This window comes from Pleurodeles waltl, chromosome 9 (genome assembly GCF_031143425.1).
Source record: "Pleurodeles waltl isolate 20211129_DDA chromosome 9, aPleWal1.hap1.20221129, whole genome shotgun sequence".
Lineage (NCBI taxonomy): Eukaryota > Metazoa > Chordata > Amphibia > Caudata > Salamandridae > Pleurodeles > Pleurodeles waltl.
Genome location: NC_090448.1, coordinates 782,274,192 through 782,298,554, shown reverse-complemented (window position 1 = coordinate 782,298,554; position 24,363 = coordinate 782,274,192). Strand labels below are relative to the sequence as shown.

Below are 24,363 nucleotides of genomic sequence, written 5' to 3'. Positions count from 1 at the left end.
CCTTGAAGTCGTTTTCTTCATGTCACTGCCCTACCCTCCTGCCCAGCCACATCCCTCCAGATGTCAGCATCTGAGGGCGGCACGTCAGATGTCATACACGGTAGGGATGGTCTGAGACGTCACTTAATGGGACCTTGCGTGCATACCTCAGAACCTGTTTCTGTTCTATTTAAAAACGACACATCGAGGAAACAATTATTGCACAGCCGACGATACAAAGGGTCGGAGATTAGGCCCCAGGCATGTGTAGTCATGTTGAGCGTAACAACAGCGCCCAGAGGCCTCCACCCTCTTAGTGAAACCTCTATTCCTGGACCCACCTTCTTTCAATAAAACAGTTGGGATCCGGAGGCACCTGACAAAGCAACTGTCAGCGCACCTGCCGCCGCGATGAGGACCTTGCTCTTCCTCTGCCTCATCTTTTCGGTGGTGTCCGGAGGTGAGTCGCCCCACTGCCTCGTGGGGACCACACCGCTGCAATAACAGCAGCTCATTTTTATATGGCGCTGAATAGCGCCGCTTCTACGCGCTGTAGATGTCAGATATTATTAATAGCCCACTATTGGATGGCATTATTGAGCTTATGAACTATTATGCGAGCTCTCGCTTTTTGCCCTTCATTTACTCGTCGATTATTGGTTTGCTATTTTATTTTATTTTTATATTCTTCTATTCTCCACCTGGTTTATTTGCTAATGACGCATTCTTCCTTTAATGTTTAAATGTGTTTCCTGTGTTTTTTAACTATGTGCATGAAAGGCAAGGAACCAACCACTCTTAAAATAAAAGCAAAGTCCTTTTAGGTACTTAATTTACCCACCTCTTTAGGATGGATGTCTGTTTAGGCCTTGCCCAGATTCGAACTCGCGAGCTTCAAAAGACAGTCTTGAAAGTTAAGCTCGCTGCAGTAGACTCACCCCCACATCCCACCGGCTCCACGTTACCTCGACAAGACTAGTTAGCAAGTAGAGCTACCCCTCTGTCGTTATAGTACGCGCCTCAAGCCCCAGACAGCAGACATCCCTCGGTTAATATAGTTAACGCCAGAACAAAGCTTTATTGTTTGATTACATAAAATCATTACATTATTTTGGGACGTCAGTTTGTAAATGAAGACAAGTCGAAGCATTACAAAATTGCAATGATATGAATTTATGAAAGAAAAGTTCAAATATAGTTTACAATGTATGTTCTGAGAAAGCATTGGAGTTTATTAAACCAGACTGAGAGCAAAGATATGTCAGTGGATGTCAATTTAATTATCTATCCGTCTGTTACTATGTGCGTATCTTCATTTGCGCCTATCCTACCCAACCTATCATATTGTGGACTGCACCTAGAAGCTGAGCAACTGGAACGTGCGGTGCACGAAAATACACAATATGTTACACTGGCACAGGCTGGAGACTACTTGCTTTGACACCGCTTGGGCAATGAAAATGCTTGACCTGAACCTTGGAGGAGCTTTCCCTTGAATCCCCGAAACTGACTCATCTCAAACCCTAAGTCCCATAAGGACGTGATATATATCTCCTTCTCCCGTGTATTTTTCATCTACCCTTTCTCCATTTAGACACTGTCTCTCTGTATTTCACCTCCTCGTTTTCTATGTATTTTCTGCTTCTCCATTTTGCTCTGTCTAGTGATGAAAGATAAGTCCTGGTCCACAAAAATGGCTGCGAGTACCCACTTGCTGCAAACAAGCGGGACAAATTAAGCCAGGCCTTGGCGCCTGAGTCTGAATTTAAGAAGCTTGGATTGTAAATCCACAGTCATTCCCTTGACACGCACAGACAAACACTGGTCGAGCTTACAACGCAGGCATTTCCAGACCGAGACAGAATTAACTGCTGCGACATTTCTTCGAGCGCTTCTCCGCCAGCTGTGCATTTTATTCAGTGAGAACGCGCTGCCTTCTAGTGAGCACACATCAGAGGTGTTAACACGAACAGATGTGCTTGCAGACATAATTAACCCAGCTCTTGGTACTATATTTGGGGACGTCTCCCTGCGTTTGCTTTCACGTTTGACGTGTATATTTCTAAAAAAAGAAAGTAGAAAAATAACCGCAGCGTCAAGAATGCTTTAGATCGGAAGATGGGCCCAGATTTTGAGGAACTGTTTTATCACGTTTGCAAACCGACTTCTTTAAGGCTCAGCGCTTTTAAACTTCTCAATTGTAGTCTGAGGGTAATATATCAGTAATTTGGAGAGCGTTAGCGTGTGCGCTTGTGAAATGACTAAAATTTCCTGTGCATGGTTGGACCTGAGTTACAAGTGGGCGGAGGGGGTTTTGACAGATTTGCTCACTTCTGGGATATATCGATGCAGACACATATAAGCTTAGAGTGCGCAGAATTTGCGTAATTTGCTTGTGAGGCACATTGATGCATTGTGTACTAAACAAAAAATCCAAAAACACAAGTAACACAGACGCCACCTGCGTACTGATCATACACTTAGTTCCTGGTTTCCTGCGCTGCAATTTCAATATGAACGCAGCGTAATTACACAATGTGGTGTAATGGAATAATTTCAGGAATTTCCTGTAACAAGCATTACACAATATTCCCAAAATATACACAAATTGCACTAGTGAAATCGAAATTTCATCCAGGCCTAATCATATCCAAGTTATCATAACTATCAAGATTTTGAGTGTCCTCCACCGGAATGCAAAGACTCAACAACATGTTAATAGAGATTCCAAGGGTCTTGCCACCCTATGGAAGATGATTTAAAGGGCCCTGATCCAGTTGAATGGAAATTGAAAAGACCCTACCTCGGGGTGAGGGAAATTACATGCATCTTACCTTGAGAGTGTGAGAGAGTCAAAGGGTCCCTTATCTGCCCATAAACAGGACCCCGTCTCCAGGTGAAGCAAATATTCGAAGGGGACCACCCTGTGGTTCAGGTTGCATTGATGGGTCCCACCTCCAGGTCCCGGGGTTCAGAGGGTTCCATCTTCAGGTGCAAAAAGGTATGATAGGTGCCACCTCCTTGTGCAAGTCTCCTGGTGCAGGACCTGTCAAAATGTCACCACTGCCAGATCAAGGAAGGTGTGAAGATTCCTACCTCCATGTGAAGATGTTTTGAAGGGCCCCACCTATGGGTGCATGAGGGTCTGAGGGGGTCCCACCTGCAGGTGCAAGGCAGGGTTTGGAAGTGGACCACCTTGCAGTGCATGTTGCTTTGAAGGGCCCCACCTCAATATGCAAGAGGTTGGAAAGGCCCCACCTCAGTGTGCGGGGGAATTGAAGTCTCCCACTTCAATTTCAGATTGCTTTGAAGGTACCCACCTCCACATGCAGAGAGCCTTGAAGTGTCCAATTTCCAGGTGCATTTTTTGAAGGGTTTTACCTCCAGGGGCTGGGAGGTTTGAAATGTCCTACCTGCACGTACATGGAGGCTTGTAGTGCCCCACCTCCAAGTCCAAGTTCCTTTGAAGGGGCCCACGTCCAAGTGCAATGTTTATTTGAAAAGTCCCATCAACAGGCAGAGGCCTTTAAAGGCTTTTACGTCAGGAGGCTCAGACATTTGAAGGGCCTGTTGCCCACGAGTTATATTAGATTCAAAGGGTACCTACGTGCACCGTTTAACAGTAAGTGACAGCATGTGTTCCAGTTCAGCAGTGGGCTTCATAGACCCATGTGGAGAGCCGCAGAAAAACTTTTTTATTTAGCAAATTATAGTTGCAAATGTTAACGTTTTCTGTCTTTCGAACCTCTGCAGGAAGTACTCTGGTATGCAAAGCGTGTTCTGGTTACAAGGGATGCATCGGTGTGAAAAGCTTCTGTCTCCCGTCGGAGAAAAGCTGCGCCATCTTTCGCACATGGGCCACACTGGGTAAATACATTTTACGGATTTTAATTTTGTGACGAAACATGTAAAACGAAATCAAACAAGTTGAAGAAAAGAAAATGAACTAAAAAGTGGCAAAACATTCATTGATAATGATAACAGTTATGTGATTGATATGATTATCAACAGCCTGCCAACCATGTATTCCCTGACCCCACTGTACAGCTCGCTATCTGTCTCCTACTGCACTTCAGCACCCCACAGTGGGTATAAATGCTACAATACAGCGACAGACCTATCTCAGGGAGTTTTGGTTTGGCGTCTAAGAATTCAGCCTTCCTGTGGGCCCTAACCTCTCTAAATAATGGTCGGGGCCGGAGTGGCCTTTGCTCCAACCGGGAATTTCCCAGGTGAGGGGAGAAACCCACTGGATGCGGACTTTGAAAGCCTGTTCCACTCCTGGTGGCTCTGTCACTTTCCCCAGCCCCCGAGGTTAATTACAGCAGGCACGGGAGGCTTCAAGAGGGGGGGGGGAGGGGGGGAGGGAGGGGAAGACAGAAAGTGACCAGAGAGGAGAGGTGGCCAGTGGGAGAATGGATTGTTGGAAAGAGAGAGCTTGCTAGAAGATACCAAGGAAGCGGGCTGTTTTGAGCATTACTGCCAGGGCTGCTTTGGTTCAATTGCTTTACCGCCGCGGTCAGAATGGGCTGGGAAGCACCGCCAGCCTGTTGGCGGTGCTTCCGTGGTCCCCGGCCCTGGCGGTCTTGGACCGACAGGGTCGGAATGACCCCCATAGTGACTGCATTCTGCTGCTGTATTTGTGCGTGTGTGCCTCTGTGTGTGTTTTTTATTTAGAAAAACGGGGTTGAGCATCAGTAAACATTAAAAAGAACATTTTTTTATTTCAGTAGGAGTAAATATTTGAACCTTGAGATTTTGCACCTAGAGAAGCATTATATGTGGAAAGCGTCTGGTTGAAACAATACAAACAACAGAATGTGATGAGGAGGTTGGTGGACAGTTAGTGTTTCTATTATACCTTTTAACATTAATCATATTTGCAAGTGAAGGTACCACATGATATTGCTACATTTTATTTACAATCACACACGTTTTGATCTTTTGACAAAACTGAGATTTATTGAAGAGGTCTGCAAGTTCGATGGACTCATTGAAAACAATGGCATACGGTAAGATTTAAAGCTATTCCTGAAATTCAGAGGCAGGACAATAGAGTTTATGGACAACTAGAATGCTACTCACCCACCACTCCTCTTCACCACAATAGAAAACAAGCAATTGCAATGCCAGTAGTTCTAGCGTTGGTTGCCCGCCTGTTGGCTTTGCCAATGTTTTTTGTAATGTTTTTGTAAATATTAGATCTTGAAGTTTTAAACAAGAAAGCAGATAATATTTTTTTTTAAGAAAGCACATTGACAGCCCAGTCCCTGGCAGTGAAAGGGACTACTTTCTTTGTGGGTGGTAACCTCGCTTGTGCTGAATGCCATCACTCACACAGATTGAACCAATGGCCTAAATGGGCTGCCCCACTCTGTTTGTTGTGAGTGCGAAAGCAAAATGTGAATGAAGCCACTGCAGACCGATAGATGAGAAGGGCTGGCTTAAAGCTCCTCTAGGTAAGTATATCATAAGTATATTTTTGTAAAATCAAAGGTTTTAGCTAAAACCAGACCTAAAAAGGGGTTCCAACATTTTGGCAAAGAAATACGTATATACTAATTTATGAACTATAGCTATAAAGGCCAAGGTTGTCTTGCTAAAGAGGGATAAATGAGGAAATATAAGCACATATATGGCGGATTCTAAGCATATTATATTAAACAAAATAAAAAAAATACATAGAAAGGCATTGCTCACTTTATTGTGCTCACCCACTTCACCTCCATTCCTTTCTCCCAAAAGAGGGCAAAATGGGCCAAAATGGTACTTTTCTGTTTTCCCACCTCTTCCGCTTCCCACCCAGATAGATATTTTGGCATTGTGTGACTGTAAGCACCCAAGCAGATGATCAAAGAGTAAACAAGTGAAATTCTCTTCTCTCAGGGTATAAGTGGTGAGAAGCACAGTTTTAAAATGGGAAAGCTTTGTTAGCAGCAGCTCAGTAGCGAATCATCAGGACTCTATAGGTGTGAATCATTCCCCGCTTGTGGGCTTGAGATCACAAGGAATCAGAGCCGGTAAGTAATCTGGATGAGCTTGGTACAAGCCCAGAATAGGATGTTTGTGGGACAGTGGTTTGAAGAATCCTACTAGGTCTATAGCCCAATATGTTTACAAATTTAGATACTCCCAACCTGTGCATGCCCCTAAGCAGGAATCTGCTGCCAGTACCACACACACTGAGCCGAACGCCTTGGTCCATACATTTAGGGATAGCATTTAGGAATAAATTAAGGGATAACATTAAACCAGTAAGAGAATCATTCCCATCTTCAGAGTTGCAGAATTAATAGGAGGATACAGTATTAACAGGTAGGTAAGCAATAGTAGTTGGCTACAGTAGTTTGATTTTTAAGGCTCCTCTGTGAATATATCTTCCACTTTAATAACTATCCTACATATATCTATGTAAACGACAAATAATGGAGCCATTGTTGCATTACAATTGTTGTATTTGGATTAAATATGAATTTCTCAGGATAATTTTCTTAAACACAAAGTAGACTCACGGAAAAGAAGATTCATGTTTGAGCCCCGTGTCGGGAGCAAAGGAAGGAAGTAACTTGTCCCGCCCACCAAACTCACGGTTCACAGTTCATTTAGAGCTTGAGAACCGCTGGCTAACTGCCTCTGGAGCCAGCACTGGATCAAAGGTGGCAACCAGTCCACCACAAGGTAACTCCTTTCGTTCATCACACGGTGCGCCACATGTGAGATGGTCCTTTCGACTCAGGCAAGGAAAACATTGTCTTCCAAAGACTCTGTCCACAGAGAGAAAACTCCCTGAGCATCTAGGCATTAGCTTTCTTCGTTTATTTACAGAAATTCAATTGCTTTTAGAAAAGTAAATATGAATATGCCCACTCTGCATGCAGCTGTGTGGAAAATGATTCCAGCACACCGTGGATGCACTTTCATCACAGATATCCCAGCCGGGCTAGCAGATGTGTCTAACAAGAGTGGGCGGAGGTATTGACATTCATCTACGCTGATGTTGGTGGATCACCTGGCAAATTAACAACCCTATTCAATTGTTATCAAAACACCCCTGATGGAATGCTGTGGTCATCACAGTTTATCTCAATAGGCAATTCCTGTTACTCTCCCTGCCAACCGGCAGTATCCCGGGAATGAAAACATATGCCTTACAGATGTGGACTGCTGATCTTCCAAACCAAGAGCATGGGCTGTTGAAGGATTCCAAATGTCTAGATAACATAACTGCACTTATATATCAACATTATACGATTTGGATAAAGTATTTGGCCAATAATTTCTTGCCCAGAGTTTTCTGAAGACATATTCTTTGCACATTTTATTAACCATGTGGTTCAGTGTGAGATGAGAAATCTCTTTAAAAACTCTAACACATCTATCTCTAGAAGCAGACATTGGGATCTTATAATGGTTGCTTCCGGTGTCCAACCTCTAAGCTTATGTTTTCTGGCCCTGGATGGTAGCCTACACTTTTTTGAGTCTATGGTCTTCATATGACCTTTGTCAGTCTCTTCTGCCCTACACCAGGGAAACACAGCAGATGACTCTCAGTGTAACACAGTATGTCACACAGTATCAGCACTCTTCACATAGGTACCAAGTGAAAACCACCTATCATAGGGTGGACCCAAGGTGAGTTGGAACTTGTGACAGAGAGTAGGTCATCAGCTCGTGTGTGGAGTCTCTGTACAGTTGTACATCGTTTCACATTTTGCAAACTCCCCATGATCATGTGAGGTGGCATTAGAAGTGTATGTGTGTGTTTTTCAGTAGGCTCTGAGTACCATCTATGGCAGTGCCGGTCTCACATTCCCCACCCTCTGAATGACTTTGCCGTGTCCAAAACGCCTTCATGGCTGCTCAGACATGATGTTCTCCCCGCCCCGCCCTGCAAGGCCCCAGCGCTTTTTTCCAAAGATTCACACAAGGAAAATGTTTTCAAGGTTGAAAGGTCTGGAGAAGATTCTACATTCTCCACTACTCTGCCTGCTGTTCCCCTTCCAGCGTTCTGACTAAGGCGAACTGGGAAAGACTTCGTCTTATAGAACTGTTGTGGGATCTACTAGGGACTTGGTGGTCAGTTAGGGCTCTGGTGCGGATACTCACCTGAAACTAACACAATTTAATACACGTGCCGGTGTATCTCTGGAATGTTTGTTGTAGAAAAACAAATCCGACGGCTTTTATAAGGAGTTCTTCCACTCATGAAAATATGTTACCCCTACTAACCAGTTCCTCAACGTCTCCCAAACAATTCAGACCGCTAGCCTTCTCCCCTTGCTCTCCCGCCAAGACCTGCAGGGGACCATCGTCCTCTGTTGTACACTCTTGAATACCAGCTGAGGAAGCCGAGTGTGAGACTCTCTGTGCTAGTTCTGAGCAGCTGGGAAGTGTGGCGGAAGTAGACATCACTTTTTCCCCATTTCTCCTCCTGCTGTGGCCTTACAGTCAGTGCTTAATTTGTGCTTGTTGTTTCCGGTGCGGAGCACCAGCACTTATTTTTGTGTACTGGCACTTATTCTTCTGCCTCAAGCATTTACTGGGAGCAAAAGACACATATGGGAAAGACGGAGGAAGAGAGAAAACGAAAAAGCGCTCAAAGGGAGAAAGGAGACGCTGCAAGAGTGAGATGAAGGGGCAGGGAGTGGCTGTAAATGGATTAATGAGGCCTGAGGTGGCTTCAGGATTACCCTGCCTCAGTATTCTGTGCTCCCACATTTAATTGCAGCAGCCACGTGTTTCACAGGAGAGCTTTGAGCACCGGCACCTTTTTATTTACAAATTAAGCACTGCTGACAGTGTGCCCTCGTCTGCAGCCTGGGTACCCAGACTCTGTGACATCTGCTTAGTGAAGATGATTGCAATTTTTTAATACTATTCCCACCATAACATCATAGGGCAACTGGTGAATAGGTTTGGGTTGGGGGTTTGACCATGTTACTGGAACAGGCACTCCATAATTCTTTGCAGCGCCATGTTTATTTTTATAGTATTATGTAATAGATAGATGCTGGCTGTGAGGAAGAAGGACCTAGGCACTGCAGAGTGATGCCTGAAGGTAGGACATCTGGACATCATATGCAGGGTCCAGTGTCCACATTTGTGAATGAACGCAGGTGTGTGTCCTCTGAGGGGCAGATGCATGGTATTGCTTGTCTGCATGTGATGATGGAACAGCAATGTAAGAGGGAAATACCGGGCATGCTTTCCTGATCAGCTTGCAGACACGTCCTCCAGTGATACAGACAATTCATAAGCATCGAGCTCAAAGAGACGAAGGTGTGATCTTGTTTGTCTAACGTTGCATCCTCCATCATGCCACATGTCACGTCAGGCTCACAAAGTGAAGCCAACTATGACCGACTTCAGTCATTAGCATGCATATCAGCAACTCTACCCTGGACCATTTCATAATTTATTTATTTAGGCATGCTGTTGTGCCATGATATATTTATCACCTTCACTGACACAAATGTGCATCTAAGTCCGTGAGTTCCATCCTACGCCGCAAGCAGCATGTACCTGGAATTAGGATTCTAGAAGTTCATTGGGATTTGACTTTACATCTTCCACATTCCACCGCGTATAGGCAATTCCAGCTGTTTTCGCATGAAGAATCTCCTCATTTAATAGTCCAGCAGTCAAGCTTACTAATTCCTTGTGGCCACTAAATGGCAGAGGATAAAGCATTCAGAATGACATGGAGCTGAACAAATCTCATGCTGAGACCTAGAATGAACAAATTAGGAGTTCATTGGCTGCAGGTGTGTAGAGCAGGATATCATGCATGAGATGAATAATGGAAAGTGGGTGATGGAGATGACAAAGTTTCTCGAACAGGGTGTAAATATCACAGACACCACTAATTCATGTAAAAGAGCTATTGGGACAGATGTACGTAGGCAATCTTTTGCGATTACCAAATAGCAAATTTTCACAATTCGCTATTTGGTAATCTCAAACACCAATGTATAAATATGTGTTTTACACATTTTGCTATTCCCAGTGGGTTGCACATAGACTTACCTCACGAATATTAATGAGGTTGGTCTCGATTTGTGACCCAATGGGAATTGCAAAAATCACAGGAACTGTGACCTACTGGGGTCAGCAGACCACCATGCCTATGATTGCTTTTAAATAAACCAATCTTTTTTTTATGTGCAGCCTGTTTTCCTTTTGAAAAAACTGTTCTAGGAAGGGAGGCCCAAAACACACCCCTTCTAATACCGAATTCCAAACCCAAATTACAATTCAGTAACAGTTCACCGAATCGCAATTTGGGCGTTGTACATACAAAAATGCCTTTTTTTGCGTTTGTAAACAGGCCGTTTGCAAACGTAAAGAGGCTTTGTACATCTGTCACATTGTTCCTAAGACATTTGTTGTGCAGGGAGTTGCCACAACACCACAACCCAAAGTGTGATGGCCGACAGCCGTGCCAAAGGGAGATCGGTGATTGGGGCCAGACAAAAGTTGCCTCTGCTTTCACACAAAGGGATATATTGATGATAGCCACCCTGTAAACCATTTAGCTCCCATTTGGCAAGGTTTGTAGTATAGAAATAGCATATACAGACATGCATACATAAAGTACAGTTACATGCTGGCAACTCGGCCATCGTGATCGATGCAAGTCAACAGGGAGCAGAATGCAGCCAGAGTGTGTACATCTGCATGAGTCTCAGATATCCTAAAGTTATATCAACAACAACACCAAGATCAGGGAAAATACACAGGATTACCTGAATGTTGAAAAACAAATTTGAAGGCACCAATAACATGGCCAAACTGTCCAATTATACAACCACTTATCTCTTTCTTGTTTTTTTTCAAGTTTTTCATTCATTTCACAATAGTCCATAGGCATCTTCATAGCAACAGCTGGCCCCTCATGCGTACTGAGGCTTATTTTATTGCTTTTATAAGACTGTAACACTAATCCACTTTTAACAATATTATGCACAGAAACATTCAATTTTTTTTACATAAATAGAGAGTCACACATGCATGACCCATCTGACAAAAAAGCCTGTTTGTCATAAATCTCTGCTTGAATTACACATTTTCATCACACTTTAAAAAACCTTTTAAAAATTAAAACTTTAGTGTTGTTATGCAACAAAAATCATCACACTAAAATCCTTGTAAGTCATCACCTTCCTACATTAACATGCATTGATTTAAATGTGATCACACTTCTTAATAGAGGTGGTGAAGGAGTCATCAGTGATTGCGGAAGTTTACTGAGGAGCTATGTTGTTTGTGTCTTGGGACACAATTAGAGCTTAACATTAAATGGAAGAAATTGCACAAGATTGTTCTAGCATAACGGATATTACTCCTGGGGCTTGTAAAACATCCTTTTTTCTGAAACATGGGAACAAGACGAATGAACAAATTCGAGAGGTTGTTGTTCACAGCACTTTTTTTTTACTTCTTTGAAGCGCAAAACTCATTCTTGTGTCTAAAATGGACCTAATGATACATTTTGCACTAAAAGATAGCACACAATGCCAGTTCTGCATAATTTTGCGCAATTTGATGCAATTTTGTATAATTTAAGGACATTGCAGTGCATTTCGCAACCCCCTTGCTGGCATCTCTTTCGACCCTCATGGTCATGCAGTCACACTGTTGACCTTTAAATGAACCTTCTTTCCCGGTGGCTTCACCTCCTCCGCTTCCTGATACCTTGTCTAAGCATGTGTGCAGTTCCAGTTGGTTGTCTGTGAGGTTGAGCACTCCTGGCAGTTTGTCTGCATTGGAGTTATCAACAGTGCTCTCTCTCCTTCGTGCAAGCCTTAGGGTGTGGTTGGTGACGACGGCATCTCTGCTTTTATACAGTTTGATGGTGTGTGTCTGTGCTCAGTGGCACGTCAGTCTTTTTCTTCAATAGCAATGGAAGTAATGTTCCAGGTGTTTCCATTTAACTGCGTAGTGCTCTGTGATTTGGGCGTTCGCTCTTTTCCAGTATTCATTGGCCCCTTGTATTTTTCGTGTTTGTTTGGCTCGAGTAAATACTTTTTTTACTCGCACGTTTCCGTGCCTCGACTCCCTTTTTCATTGCGAATCGCTTTATGGGTGATTGTTTCAGTTTGGGTGGGTTAGTTAAACACGCCTTTCATTACATTTTATATTTTTTGGGTGTCACAATCTAAATGTGGTTATGCAGTCCAGCTGTTGTTGCTTTTATACGTTATTTTGTCTCGTTGAGTTACAGACTTTATTTACTAGATGGTGTGGAAATGAAGTGTTTTTCATATTTGCTGAACTTAATCTCGTCTTTTAATTAAACTGTGTAATCGACACCTTCACCTTCGAGGTGATATTAGCTTTCATTTGTGAGTACCCGCAGTTTTAGGTGGGCGTTAATATGTTTATTCACTAGTAAATCTAATTGGAAAAATCTATAGAGTTCAAAAATATTTACCCTCAGAAGCTGATTGCAAGCCCTCGTTTTTAGGGCTATGTCTGGGCAGGCGAATATTTCTTTCCATTTTCTGGCGGTTGCTGCTTTGCTCAGTCCGGCCTAGGGTCTCTCCATCAGCACAGAAAGATTGTTCCAGAACGCGACCGTTGGAGAGTCCACATCTAATCTTCTCACGCGTTTAAACAAGATAATTATTTATTTATTGTGTTTAAAAAAAAATGATAAAAGCGGGTCCCCAACATTTTTCATAGGAGCCTAAATCTGCAAAATTTTCTGGGTTGCCAAGTTTTGAAGTTGTCTAGTCTTGGGTCTACCTCATGCTTCTTTCTCCCATCTTTACAGTTAGAAGCATGTTTACAAGAAAGTGGCGTGTCGCTCCTGATGCGCCACATTTCTTGCGTTGCCGGTGCCCCATCTAACGACACCATGGTTGCGCTGTATTTACAATACGGAGCACCATGGCGGTTGTTAGGACAATAGCGTCAACATTTGTGATGCTATTGTGGCATTTTGTTTGACTAGTGTCAACTAGAGCTGCAAAGCACATGGAGGCCCATTGATTAAAATGGGTGCATCATTTTAATGCCTGGTCTGAGTAGGCATTAAAAATGATGGAAAAAATGGCACAGTGAAATGCTGTAAATTTCACTGCAGAATTTTTTCAGGTTCTCTGCGTCGGAATGCCCCCTTGTATACATTATGCCTGACGCAGGCATAATGTGGTTCAAGGGGTTGTGCCACTCTGTAAATACGGCACATGGTAAAAGCCAGTTAGGGTAAAAAAAAAATAACACTAAGGCGACGCAAGGTGGCTCTAGGATCTTGTAAATATACCCCTAAATGTCTCTTCGTCTCACTCTTTCAGATTCTTTATTATTCCCACTTTCTCCCTTTGCCACTGTTTTCCACAGTTTCTTTTCTCCTTCTCTGTCCATTTGAGTCGTTCTCTCTTGTTGAAGCTCAGAATATAATGATGATAAAATGAGTTCCCAAAAATGATTGTTGGTGCCCAGCACTGCAACCCCCAAATTATGCATTGTAAGGTACTTAACTATCACACAGCAAAATCCTGGCCTGTTTGGGGTGGGTGGCTATGGCTGTGTCCTTTCCCTTTTCTGAGCTGACACCTATCCTGCTAAAAATAGCAGACATTTGTTCACGTTTTGAGATTCTGCAGGTGCTCACAGCTGGTGTCTGAAAAATCATTTGAGTAAAACCATCTGAATTCCTTTTTTAATGTAGCAATTCTATCTTAGCCCGCATTCATATTATTTTAAGAATAACATCTAAAGCTTGAAAATACTTTTATATTTAAAACCAAAAAGACATAAACGGCATTTTGCGTAGTCTCTTCAGCGTCATTGAGAACCTAGTTACATTTTTTGAGATTTTGTTTTCTTTTTTTTTCTGCAAACATGTTTACTGCTGAAGCTTTTAGTGCAGCATCAGTATTTTTCGCATAACACTTTCCCAACCTCCCATTCACCCGGCTTAAACATTGCCCGTTGCCCAGTTTACCGAAGCATCCTTTATCCTACCAGCATTTATGACCCCTTGGTCCCTCATTTCAACTCACCTTTCGTCTTCAGTTCGACACAGTACCGTTTTATGGAGCTATGCTTAGATTAGCAAAGCTCTGCCATGTAATATGCTGTTTAAAGAACATTACATCACAGTGCATTAACCATCCTCCATCCAGCTGCATCACCTTTTACTCGTTGACTTATGTAGGACCATGTACAGCACTCCGCTGCCTTTTGGCTAGAATTGAACAATGGAAATACCATATGCACATAAAACCCAGCCACTCGATTTATCCCACGTGCTGAGGTCTTGGACAGGCGAGGTGAACCACAGGAAGCCCTCCTTCTCGATTGAGGCTCAGTGGTTTTGCTGGCTTCTTAAATCTGATTTACAGCCTTGTGTCACACGTGTAGCACTTTGCATGGTGCAAACGTTACGCAACGCTCTCATAAATATGTCCCATCATTACCAGAATGCCCCTAGCAGTTAGGACTCTCTAAAAGTGTAATCCTACCCAAAAGATTATTATGCATCCCACTTTCCTTTGACATCTACAGGACATCGGTGACAAAGGTCTTACTGATGGCCGTTACATAGGGGCTCAGCGCCACTCTGTTTTCTTTCACTAAAAAGAAAACATTTTTTACAGCATGCTGTTTGCCCTGGATACCCATGGGCATAGTAAATGCTCATGTTGACCAGAGCCTGGGGACCCTCAACCCCTCCTCCTTAGATCAATTTGGATGCCCGACCCCAGCGCGTGAGTGGCCACAGTTTGAAGACCGCTGCTCTAGTTGGTTTGGGCCAGGGTTATGCACCATAAAGCCTCCGGGGCGGCTCATCCATAAGGGCGGAGGAGCGCCGCCCCCGCCAGCAGTGTGTTTATTATTGTTTTTGGGGATAAGGGGCAGAGCCACGGGGATGACGAGCAATGAGGGGGAGTTCTCAGCACTCCCCCTCACTGAGCATGTATGTTTAGCCGGCCGTCTCGGGCCAGCTAAACACATGCGCAGAAGGGTCTTTCCAGCCCAGCAACACAGTTGCCGGGCTGGAGAGAGCCTGTACAGGCTCCAGTCTGCCTGGGAGTGCCCTGTCTGGGTGCTCCGAGCCAATCCTGATGCAGCTCTGAGCAGGGTCCTGATTGGCCACAGGGCAGGCTGGGAAGGCCGGGTACCTGTGCCTGCAGTGCCAGCGAGATGGAGGAGAAGAGGAGCGTCGCGGAAAGGTGGTAAGTGTTTTTTAAAAATACATATTTTTAATGTAATGTGCCCCGCTGTGCGCCGCTTCATTTCTCTGCGACCCGCGAGCTGCAACTGTAGAGCCTGCCACTTTATTCCTTTGAGTGCTAGGTATGGCTCATTTGAAAGTGAAGGCTCCGATCAATATAATGGGAGCGAGTGAAACCTCCGGATCACAGGGACCACTCTAAAGGACCCTGGGTTTTGCACATCTGTGTCAGGAAGTGATGGCCATGCCCACATTAACTGAAGGCTTTTAGAGAGGACAAGGGCTTGCTACTGTGACTCCATTACCTTCATTGTATCTTCATTCCTGACATAATCTTCTGTGAAAGTTTTAAGTTATGAATTCGTTTACACCTACTTTAGGTATTTTGTTTCGGTTTCCTTTCTTTTCTTGAGGATTAATGCTGTTAAAATGTTAACTATTGTAGTGTAATTAAGTTCTAAGGTCAGAATATAAATAGTGCTTCCCGTCATCTTTGTGTCAACGTTTGTGTGATTTCACGCTTGCTACTATAAGAATGCGGTGAAATTACTCTTGTGAACACACTATTATTTTATATGTTCTATGTCTGTTTTAACAGGGCACGATAGAGGGCAGGATACAGAACACAGGGTAGATTCAGTTTTGTCACTCTGGTACACTTTCACCGTTCCTATGGTTTCTCTCAGCCAGACGTTCAATACGATTGGATGGGGCAGTTTTAAGGGATGTGTGAGTGAGGTGTGTTTTTGGTCTTGTCCCGGCCAAGGAGACTGAAAAACAGACTACATACTGGCCCTTTCAAGCTGGCCCATCTAGCAATGGCACACTTCCAGACTGCCCGAAACTCCAGTCCAACACCCTTATGAGCAGCTGGAAATATGCAATTTTCTGGCTGCATCAATTTTGGCTTAATTATAGGTTTCTCAAACATGTCATCAGCTGCAATATACCTCAGATTCAACAAAAATATTGTTTCTAACTCAAATGAATTAAAAGTTCCTAAAAACGTGTCACAGATAGTGCCTCGCAGTAGCCGACTCTTCCTAAAGGTTATGTGGTCCCCCTATAAATACTGATTCCTGTATTCAGGTGTTAAATATGTACCAATGATATTTGTTCAGAATTTATTCATTTGTGTTAAGATGACAAAACAGTAGAACATTACTGCCACGAAATATGAAGCATAATTTGCCTTTTCTTGTCTCATAATTTAGGCAACCCTGTTGCATCGTTTGTTGTTCCTTTTCCGCATAATTTTAGTGGCCTGGATTATGATTCTCATCGAATGAAGCGGTTTGTGGTGCCTTCCCTTTGATTCTGTATCATGCTAGTAACAGCGCCTATTTAATTATGGCAGGAAAGGGGAGCATCTTCTCACCATTGACTCTTCTTTCTCATCCTAGGCAAGGTGAGCACACCATCTTTCGTAAGGACGTGTTTTAAAGGGCCTAGCACATGCAACACACTATACAGCGTGTCAGCTGGGAAATTTCGTGTGACAAGCTACTCTAAATGCTGCAGTGCAAACTTGTGCAACACCGGCTCCTTAAATTGTAAGTACCTAAATCCAACAGCCAGCTATCAAGAAGGCGTGATTAAAAACTGTGAAACCAGTCTAAGTGGCCAACCTATAAAGTTGTCCTGTATAACATCAGGTCTTGTAATCAAATGGTAAAATAAGGTTTCACTACCACAGAATGAAGAATCAGTGTGTACATTGCAGAATTACATCACATAGCTATGGTTAGTTTGTTATGGTAGCTTTTTTCCTGGCCATCTGTCAAACCTTGTGTGTGTATGATGAGTCCATGCACTTTAAAAGACCCAAGCTAACGTGATGTTCCATCTTAGTCCTATTTCTCATTGATTGATGGTGAGCAAGATAGGAGCAGCAGCTATTTGCTGCCAATTGTTGACCTTCATTGAGTGTTCCTCACCTGTGGACAAGACTGAAGATTTTTTAAGAGAAGGAATTCAAGGCTAAGAAGAATTTTGAAAAGAGACATAACGTTGATATTACTTTTAAAAGTAAGAACTCACTATATTAAATGAATTTAATGACCCATTTCCTTGGTCCTTGGAGCTAGGAAACAACAGGACTCCAATTACCACTGCACGAATTAAGCAAATGAACCACATTCTTCCAGTTATAATCTTTAAAAAAAGGCAATAAGCTGTACCCACTATTGTCCGAAAGGAAAGGTGCTTGACTAATGGACTCCGTCCACCCTGTGAGGTAGCTAAAAATTATTACTTGATGTCCTTTTTTCTGACTGATTTGCAGGGCCTCCCATGAACACCACTGTCAATGGCCTCCAGTGCCCCTCCTGCTACACACGTAACGCAGCCTCATGCAATGCTAACACGACCATCGACTGCAGGGGAGGCGAGAACAGATGCATTCGCTTTGCTGGGATTGTGAAAACAGGTAAGAGTTTCAGATTGATGCCAAAAAGATATTAGGTTGTGTGAGCTCTTATGCATGCTTTTTCATCTAGCATGCCTTTCCAGGTCTAGAGTGGAGGGTGTGATGAACAATTGGCAAACTCGTGGTGGCCAGTTTCCAAGCTGGAATGCTACACAAAATGGACACCAAAGCATATTCCATGCAGCTATGCTGGGGATTTAAGGGACATCTGGTGAATGATGTCACATCAGATCTCAAAACTCCAGCGGACATCATCAGAAAACTATAACTGTCAAATATCAGTGTTTTTTTGTTTTTATTTTGAAATAACAGCTCCACTTTAACTGTGCTTTTTCAGCGTATGTGCAGGTATCTATACATATATGTATATGCTTATATATTACCAAGTGGCAGGCACCACTGGTTAATTGTAGTTAGGATCGTATTTCCATAGGAAATGTATATTTGTGTTGCTAATAACTTTGGCCCCGTTTGATGAATCTCCAAAATTTTTCCAAAAAAGTGCTACTTTTTGATTAGCTTGAGCACGAAAAGGCTTCGGGTGATGCGTCAAGCAGGAGCCAAGAAAAGGGGAGGGGGCAAAACGTGTTTTCCCTATTAATTTTTCCATAGGAACTTTAGACACAGCTACAGCCCAAACAGCTGAACAGTTTTACACTAAATTTGCCAAAATGCTGGTTCTTAGTCAAGAAAGAGTGCTTTTTAGGTCTCGCTGGGATAGCGCATGCGCTGTTTCTTCAAGACATGCTGTTTTAGATCTGTGGGCTTTTACCACGCCCACCTCTTTTCATTTGTTCCGTCATGTGCCTTTGGAAATTCCTTGCTTTTTAGTGGTGAGTTATTGCCATTTGTCCCTCCTTTTGGTGTTTTATTCCCTCCCATGCGACTGCCCCTGTTACATGCCTCATTTCGCGTCTGGCCATTTAAGATACTTTCGCACACTATGTTTTTCATTTGCTGCGGCTTGGGTTTTCAGAATGTTATGTCTTTTGTCTTATGGAAACAAACATGGTAGCCATGGCTTTTCCGAACGCGCATAACAAAGGAAATGCAATCAGACATGGAGGAGTAAGTATTGTGTACTTATGAGGGCACTGGCCATCTTTATAAAGCACCCCCTCTCTTGACCTCCCCCTTCCCTTGATAGGACACAAACCATAAATGTTCACAAGAATATTGTAACTTTTTCCTTTGGCTCCCTGTTGGTTTTCAACAATGTAGCATGTGTGAGTGTATGTAAGTTATTTGATTTTTTTCTGTTTTAAATCTGTTCAGCAAAATCAATTCATATTGGTATCACATAAATAAACATCCTTTTTCTCCCGCCACGTGTTGTGCAAAGTGAGTGAGTGTTGTCTGTATGTTTTTCCTGGAAGCACTTGGGGCTAGTCTGCAGTTCTCATGCGTGCTCCGTGGGGGCACGGGGAGGTGGAGTCTCTCGTCAAGACAATGGCTGGATGGATCTAGCCCCGTACTAAGCTGTTTTTTCTGGGAAAACCCTTATCATTGTGTGTGCAGTGCCGCATTCCAGGCTTCCTATTTCAGGCTAACTACGGGGCACCACGTTGTGCCCAGCTAAAAGTGAGTATCTAACTTTGTTTATGTCACTGCATCATCTCTGCTGATGTAGCCGCCCCTTTTACATCAGCCAATAGGGAAGTCTCCACATGCTCCACCCTCTCTCTTTATCAGTGGCTCTGTGCCTCTCATTGGAACCACGCAAGTCACCAGGTTGATGCGTGTTTTGTGGGGACCGGACGACATCATCAGTGGTCACTGAAGCATCATGTCCAGTGTACCATAGTAGGCCCAACTCTGGTAATGGTTTTCAGCTACAAAATGAAGGGTTGTTTGCGGCACTTCAGACAAAACAGTGACTTTTGGACTGAAAAAATATGAATTCAAAAGTTTGACAAAGTTTATGTGAGCATTGAGGCTTCCTCACTGTAAGGTTGCCTTCAAGATTGAGAGGTATAACCTGTAGTTACTTGCTGACCGTCCCTCCCACCCCCAGCCTTCCACGTTGTGTTGCTCAAAAGTGCTGTAGACACATGTGGTCATGGGCACACATTCCCGTATTTCCTCTTGCTTTCATTAATCATAATGTAAATAGCCTCAAAAATTTACTTTCACTCCAAGGTTCTGCAGGCACCCACTATCTCATTTTGTTGTCTTGGGTACGTTTGTGTAACTCCTTCAGCTTCTGTAAAGGCATCTGTAAACATATGGAAACTATTCAGCTCGATTATTATGCCCCCTATACTGTGGTGTTGGGGGCCAAAGGCCCTCATGCTACTAAATAAGGTGACACAGAGACATAGTTGTAGGTTCATTTAACTGGCCCAGGGCACAAGTGCCCGGCCCTTTTTATTAGCAGGATCACTTGACTGCATCCTGGGATGGATGGGTGTGGGGTGAGTGTAGAAGCCAGCCCTGCGCAGAGTAGCTGGTAGAAACACTAGAACGTGTCTGGCAGGACACTACATTCCTCCCAAACTTTATTGAAAAGCAAACAACCAAGTCCAACCTGTGGGAGAGAAAACATAAACAACATAACAATCGCTGAGTCTCTTCAGGCAGTCCGCCGGACATGCTGTATGGAACAGGTACAGCTTGGCACTCCGCATCACGACATGCCTCTGTTGTTTAACCAGACTTCTCTGCACACAAATGGCAGTGTTGATGCTGTCCAGATACTTCAGTTGCCTGTCCACGACATCACAGTTCATTTGGGGCCTGTCAGTCCTGTCCCGCCTGGGCTCCTGGAGTCTACGAAAAATGTTTGATGAAGGCACATCAGGAGCAGTGGGGAGTCCACTTGAAGGATCTCTGGAAGGTATTCCGGCTCCAGGAATGGCAAGCTTCTAAAGGCTGCAGATGACCTAGATGGAGAAAGCGTCGTCCTCGAAGACCTTTGTGCGCCTTGACGTCCATTGTTAGAGCAGCGCCAGGCTTCCCTCTTGTGCCAAAAATCCACTGGACAGGAGTCTCCTTGAGGCCCTTTGGCGGGGTGCCACGGGACCGTGTTGACTGTGCCGGGCCTAGTGCAGGCTAAGCAAAGGCGTCGCTAGGGAACTGCCCACAGGGCCACATCCCAGTCACACATGGACCCACAAGGGTGGTTTTCGCAGGGTTGGTGTGCTTGGCCATCAGGACTCAGGTGCACTGGCCTTCGTGCAATAGACTTTGGTGACCAGTCTCTGTTGGTGACCTCCATGCTTCTTGGGGCCTGTGGCAGAGCTGCCTCAGACACATCTCTCATGGTGGGATTCTTCTCTCACTGGAATTCCCTTGAGGCCCTTGCCCCTGGATTGCCACAGGACCACGTCTGAGCCTTGCGCAACCCCAAGGGTGGATGATCCGAATGATCTGGTCTGCTCTTGCCGGCAGGTGTTCGGTTCAGGGAGCATATGACAGGTGTTTGAGTGGGCAGCCTCCATGGTGCAGGGGATGCCTTGCCAACTGCAGAAGTTGCTGCTAACTTTAGCTGCACTCAGGTGGTGCTGTGCTCCTCAGGTGTTTTGGGTGATGTACTTTGTAAAGATGACGATCTTGCTACATCTTCAGAAGATCAAAAGGTGGCAGTATCTTCCATGGTGAAAGGATGACTTAAAGGACTTAGTGGCCACTTGCGGTTCTTGCCTGGTGTGTGCGGTTGGCATCAGGTATGCCATCGTGGTCAAGCAGCTGGTGACAGGTGACAGGACAGTCAAGCTGAGACGCATGGGGCCTGGAGGCAGTTCGTGCATGCTGACGCTTACAGTTGGTCCACCTGTGGATCTGTCTCCAGTGACATCCGTTCACCCCAGTGGCTGTCTGGCAGTGCGGATGCCCTCTTGTATGCAAGCACGAGTCCTCAGTCCTGTCACATTTCTCCCTTTTGCCTGTGCACCTGTGGTCATGTTCATCTTCTGTGTGACAAGTCTGTCACACCCTTTCTATCTTCACCGAGTCACGTCGTGGCGTCATACCACGTTCTTCTCTCCTCTTTTCTTCTCAATGTGGCGTTGTGCTACAGTCCACATGTTGTGCCACATGGACCTTTAACTGGCTGTGCTGCCCCTCTGCCGGTGCATCATGCTCTGTCACAGCCTCTCGCAGGCTGAGTCCTGCCAGTAGGACTTGATCCGCTCTCCTCGCAGACCTTTCGCAGGACTGGTCCCTTCCGGGATCTTCTTGGTGGCCTTGCTCCCTGACCGGGGGTTCACCGTCCTCTTCTCTGCCTCTTCACTCAAGGGTGCCGCTCTTGCGCCTTGAGACTCCGCTGTTGCAGTTCTCGCTCCCTCCTCTGTTTGCTTGGCAGGGTTGGTCAGTTCTGCTGACATGCTGAACAATGGGCCAACAGTGGCCATCTTGTGCTGTCGTGTGGCCAGCTGGCACAACCTCTTCTCCCTGGTGTTGCTTCACACTCTTGGGGGCTCTGTCTCTCGGGCTCCTGCCGTGTTGTCAGGTATGCTGGCGCGGCCCTCTGCGCACCTCTGACATTGTCGCTTTCCTTTATGGGTGCCTTTTGTTGGTGCCTTGTGTACCCATCCTCCTGGGTTGAGGTGATGTCCATGACCCCTAGGGGCATTTGGCACTGTCTTCCCGTTGGCGGTAGCAGATGGCCGCTAGGGGTTGCGCATGTCATGCACATTCTCCTGGTGCCTCACGTGGCACCTGCGTCCTTCTTATGCTTTTGCTGCTCAGCTGGGGCAGGTTTTTGGTGGCAGCAATCGCTCCGTTTGCTGGGCAGGGGTGGCACACATCTCTGCTCCTCTTGCGCTTGTCACTGTTCTTGAGCACGGCATATGTCTTGGTGCTGAAGTTTGTTTTGGCTAATGCTTGTTTTGTTTTTTGATAAACGATGCAGTACCTCGGTTTGGCTACTAGATGGCAATGTGGCACTGTTTTCAGGCCAAGGCAATCTTTCCTCTGGCTGTGGGCCTTGAAGGTAGATACCGGTGATTCCATTCCCTGGTGGCCGGTGCTGCAGCTCATCTCTTGTAAGTGCAGTTTTACTTTCTCTTCTTCTTTTCTTTTTTGTTTTCAGACTCGTGGTGGGGAGGCAGGCACCATGCTGTGGGGGTCGGCAATCTGACGGTCCGATCTCCAGTCCAGTTGCTTGTGGGGAGGGGGTGCTACAATTCTTTCTACTGTTCTCAGAAATACAGGCGGTTTTACAGTATGTAGACTGCGGTAATGCAGCTTATTTTAGCCATAATTTTTGGACGGTTGGGGCCGTCGCTCGAGGTTTTTGTCTGCTGGTGCTGCTGTGTGAACGGTTGGGACCACCCACAGCCCATCTAGTGCTGCGGGCTTTGTTCTTGCGGGCTGGACAGGGAGTATAACCAGTAGTGCCTGCGGTGCTTCCTGTTACTCAGTGGTCTGAGCATCAGTGTTACTGGGGGAGTCAAAAAACCACTTTCCTTCCTCGCAGTGGCAGCAACGTTGAATGTGGGAGCGTGCAGCCCTCGCAGCGCTTGGTCCTTAGTTTTACTTCTTTTCCCTGCTTGCAAGCTCACACTCTTCCTGAGCTTGCAGGTTGTTTCTAGTCAGGAGGACGCTGCTACTTTTTCTTTTCATCGGGATGACAGAGATTTCAGCCCGGGCAGCACACAGTCATATAGCGGGCAGCGGCAAGGCACGACACAGATTCTGACTCACAGGAGCTGCAGCAAAACGCTTCAAACGGTGTCGGTTTCTTATGCTGTCTGTGCCTCATCACCGCTTTTGTATCTGCCCACAGGCTAATGGCAGGCAGCTGCTGCAGGGGCATGCACAGGCGGCTGACAGAAGCAGGGGCGCCGTGGTCACTTCCTCAATGAGGCGCGACCAAGCTGTAGCCGGCTCTCACATGAGGTAGACCCACTCGTAGCCATTGTGTGTTAGTGGCACTAGGCCCTCTTGCTACTGAATAAGGTGACGCAGAGACATAGTTGTAGGTTCGTATAACTGGCCCAGGGCACGTGTGCCCAGCCCTTTTTATTTGCAGGGTCACCTGACTGGTGATGCCTGTGATGGATGGGTGTGGGGTGAGTGTAGAAGCCAGCCCTCAGCAGAGTGGCTGGTGGAAACACTAGAACGTGTATAGCAGGACTTTACAGGTACCATATTTAATGTTTACAAAATCTGCAGTTTGAGTCTCATATTACTGTGCCAGAGGACAACCGATGTGGTCACATGTCCTCCAGAGCTTCCCCAAACTATAAGTGGGTAGACACTTTCGGCAGTTCTTTTCTACTATTTGCATTTTACAGCACTCCATAACAGTACATGATGTTGCTTGCGCCCTGTTCTAGCTCCTTACTGCTCCCCCGCCTCCTACGATATGTTGTTAAAAGTGCTACAGACATAGGGGGTCATTCAGACCTTGGCGGACGGCGGAGGCCGTCCGCCAAGGTACCGCCGACAAATGACCGCACCGCGGTCAAAAGACCGCGGCGGCCATTCAAACATTTCCGCTGGGCCGGCGGGCGCTCTCCAAAAGAGCGCCCGCCGGCCCAGCGGAAATGCCCCTGCAACGAGGAAGCCGGCTCAGAATTGAGCCGGCGTAGTTGCAGGGGTGCGATGGGTGCAGTTGCACCCGTCGCATATTTCAGTGTCTGCAAAGCAGACACTGAAATACTTTGTGGGGCCCTCTTACGGGGGCCCCTGCAGTGCCCATGCCATTGGCATGGACACTGCAGGGGCCCCCAGGGGCCCCGCGGCACCCCCTACCGCCATCCTGTTCATGGCGGGTTTCCCACCATGAACAGGATGGCGGTAGGGGGTGTCTAAATCCCCATGGCGG

The 24,363-nt window shown here is 45.4% G+C and overlaps 1 protein-coding gene across 1 annotated transcript in view; it reads left to right on the top strand.

The window, feature by feature from the left end:
* Positions 1 to 321: 321 nt before the first annotated feature.
* Positions 322 to 24,363, top strand: part of LOC138259973 (mucin-2-like) — a 39,869-nt gene continuing 15,827 nt past the window's right edge. Inside the window, exons 1-4 of the mRNA XM_069207986.1 lie at positions 322 to 439; positions 3,733 to 3,846; positions 16,567 to 16,716; positions 17,448 to 17,591. Of these exons, the coding sequence (XP_069064087.1) occupies positions 391 to 439; positions 3,733 to 3,846; positions 16,567 to 16,716; positions 17,448 to 17,591 (457 nt within the window). The 5' untranslated portion in view covers positions 322 to 390. The remainder of the gene's footprint in view (positions 440 to 3,732; positions 3,847 to 16,566; positions 16,717 to 17,447; positions 17,592 to 24,363) is intronic.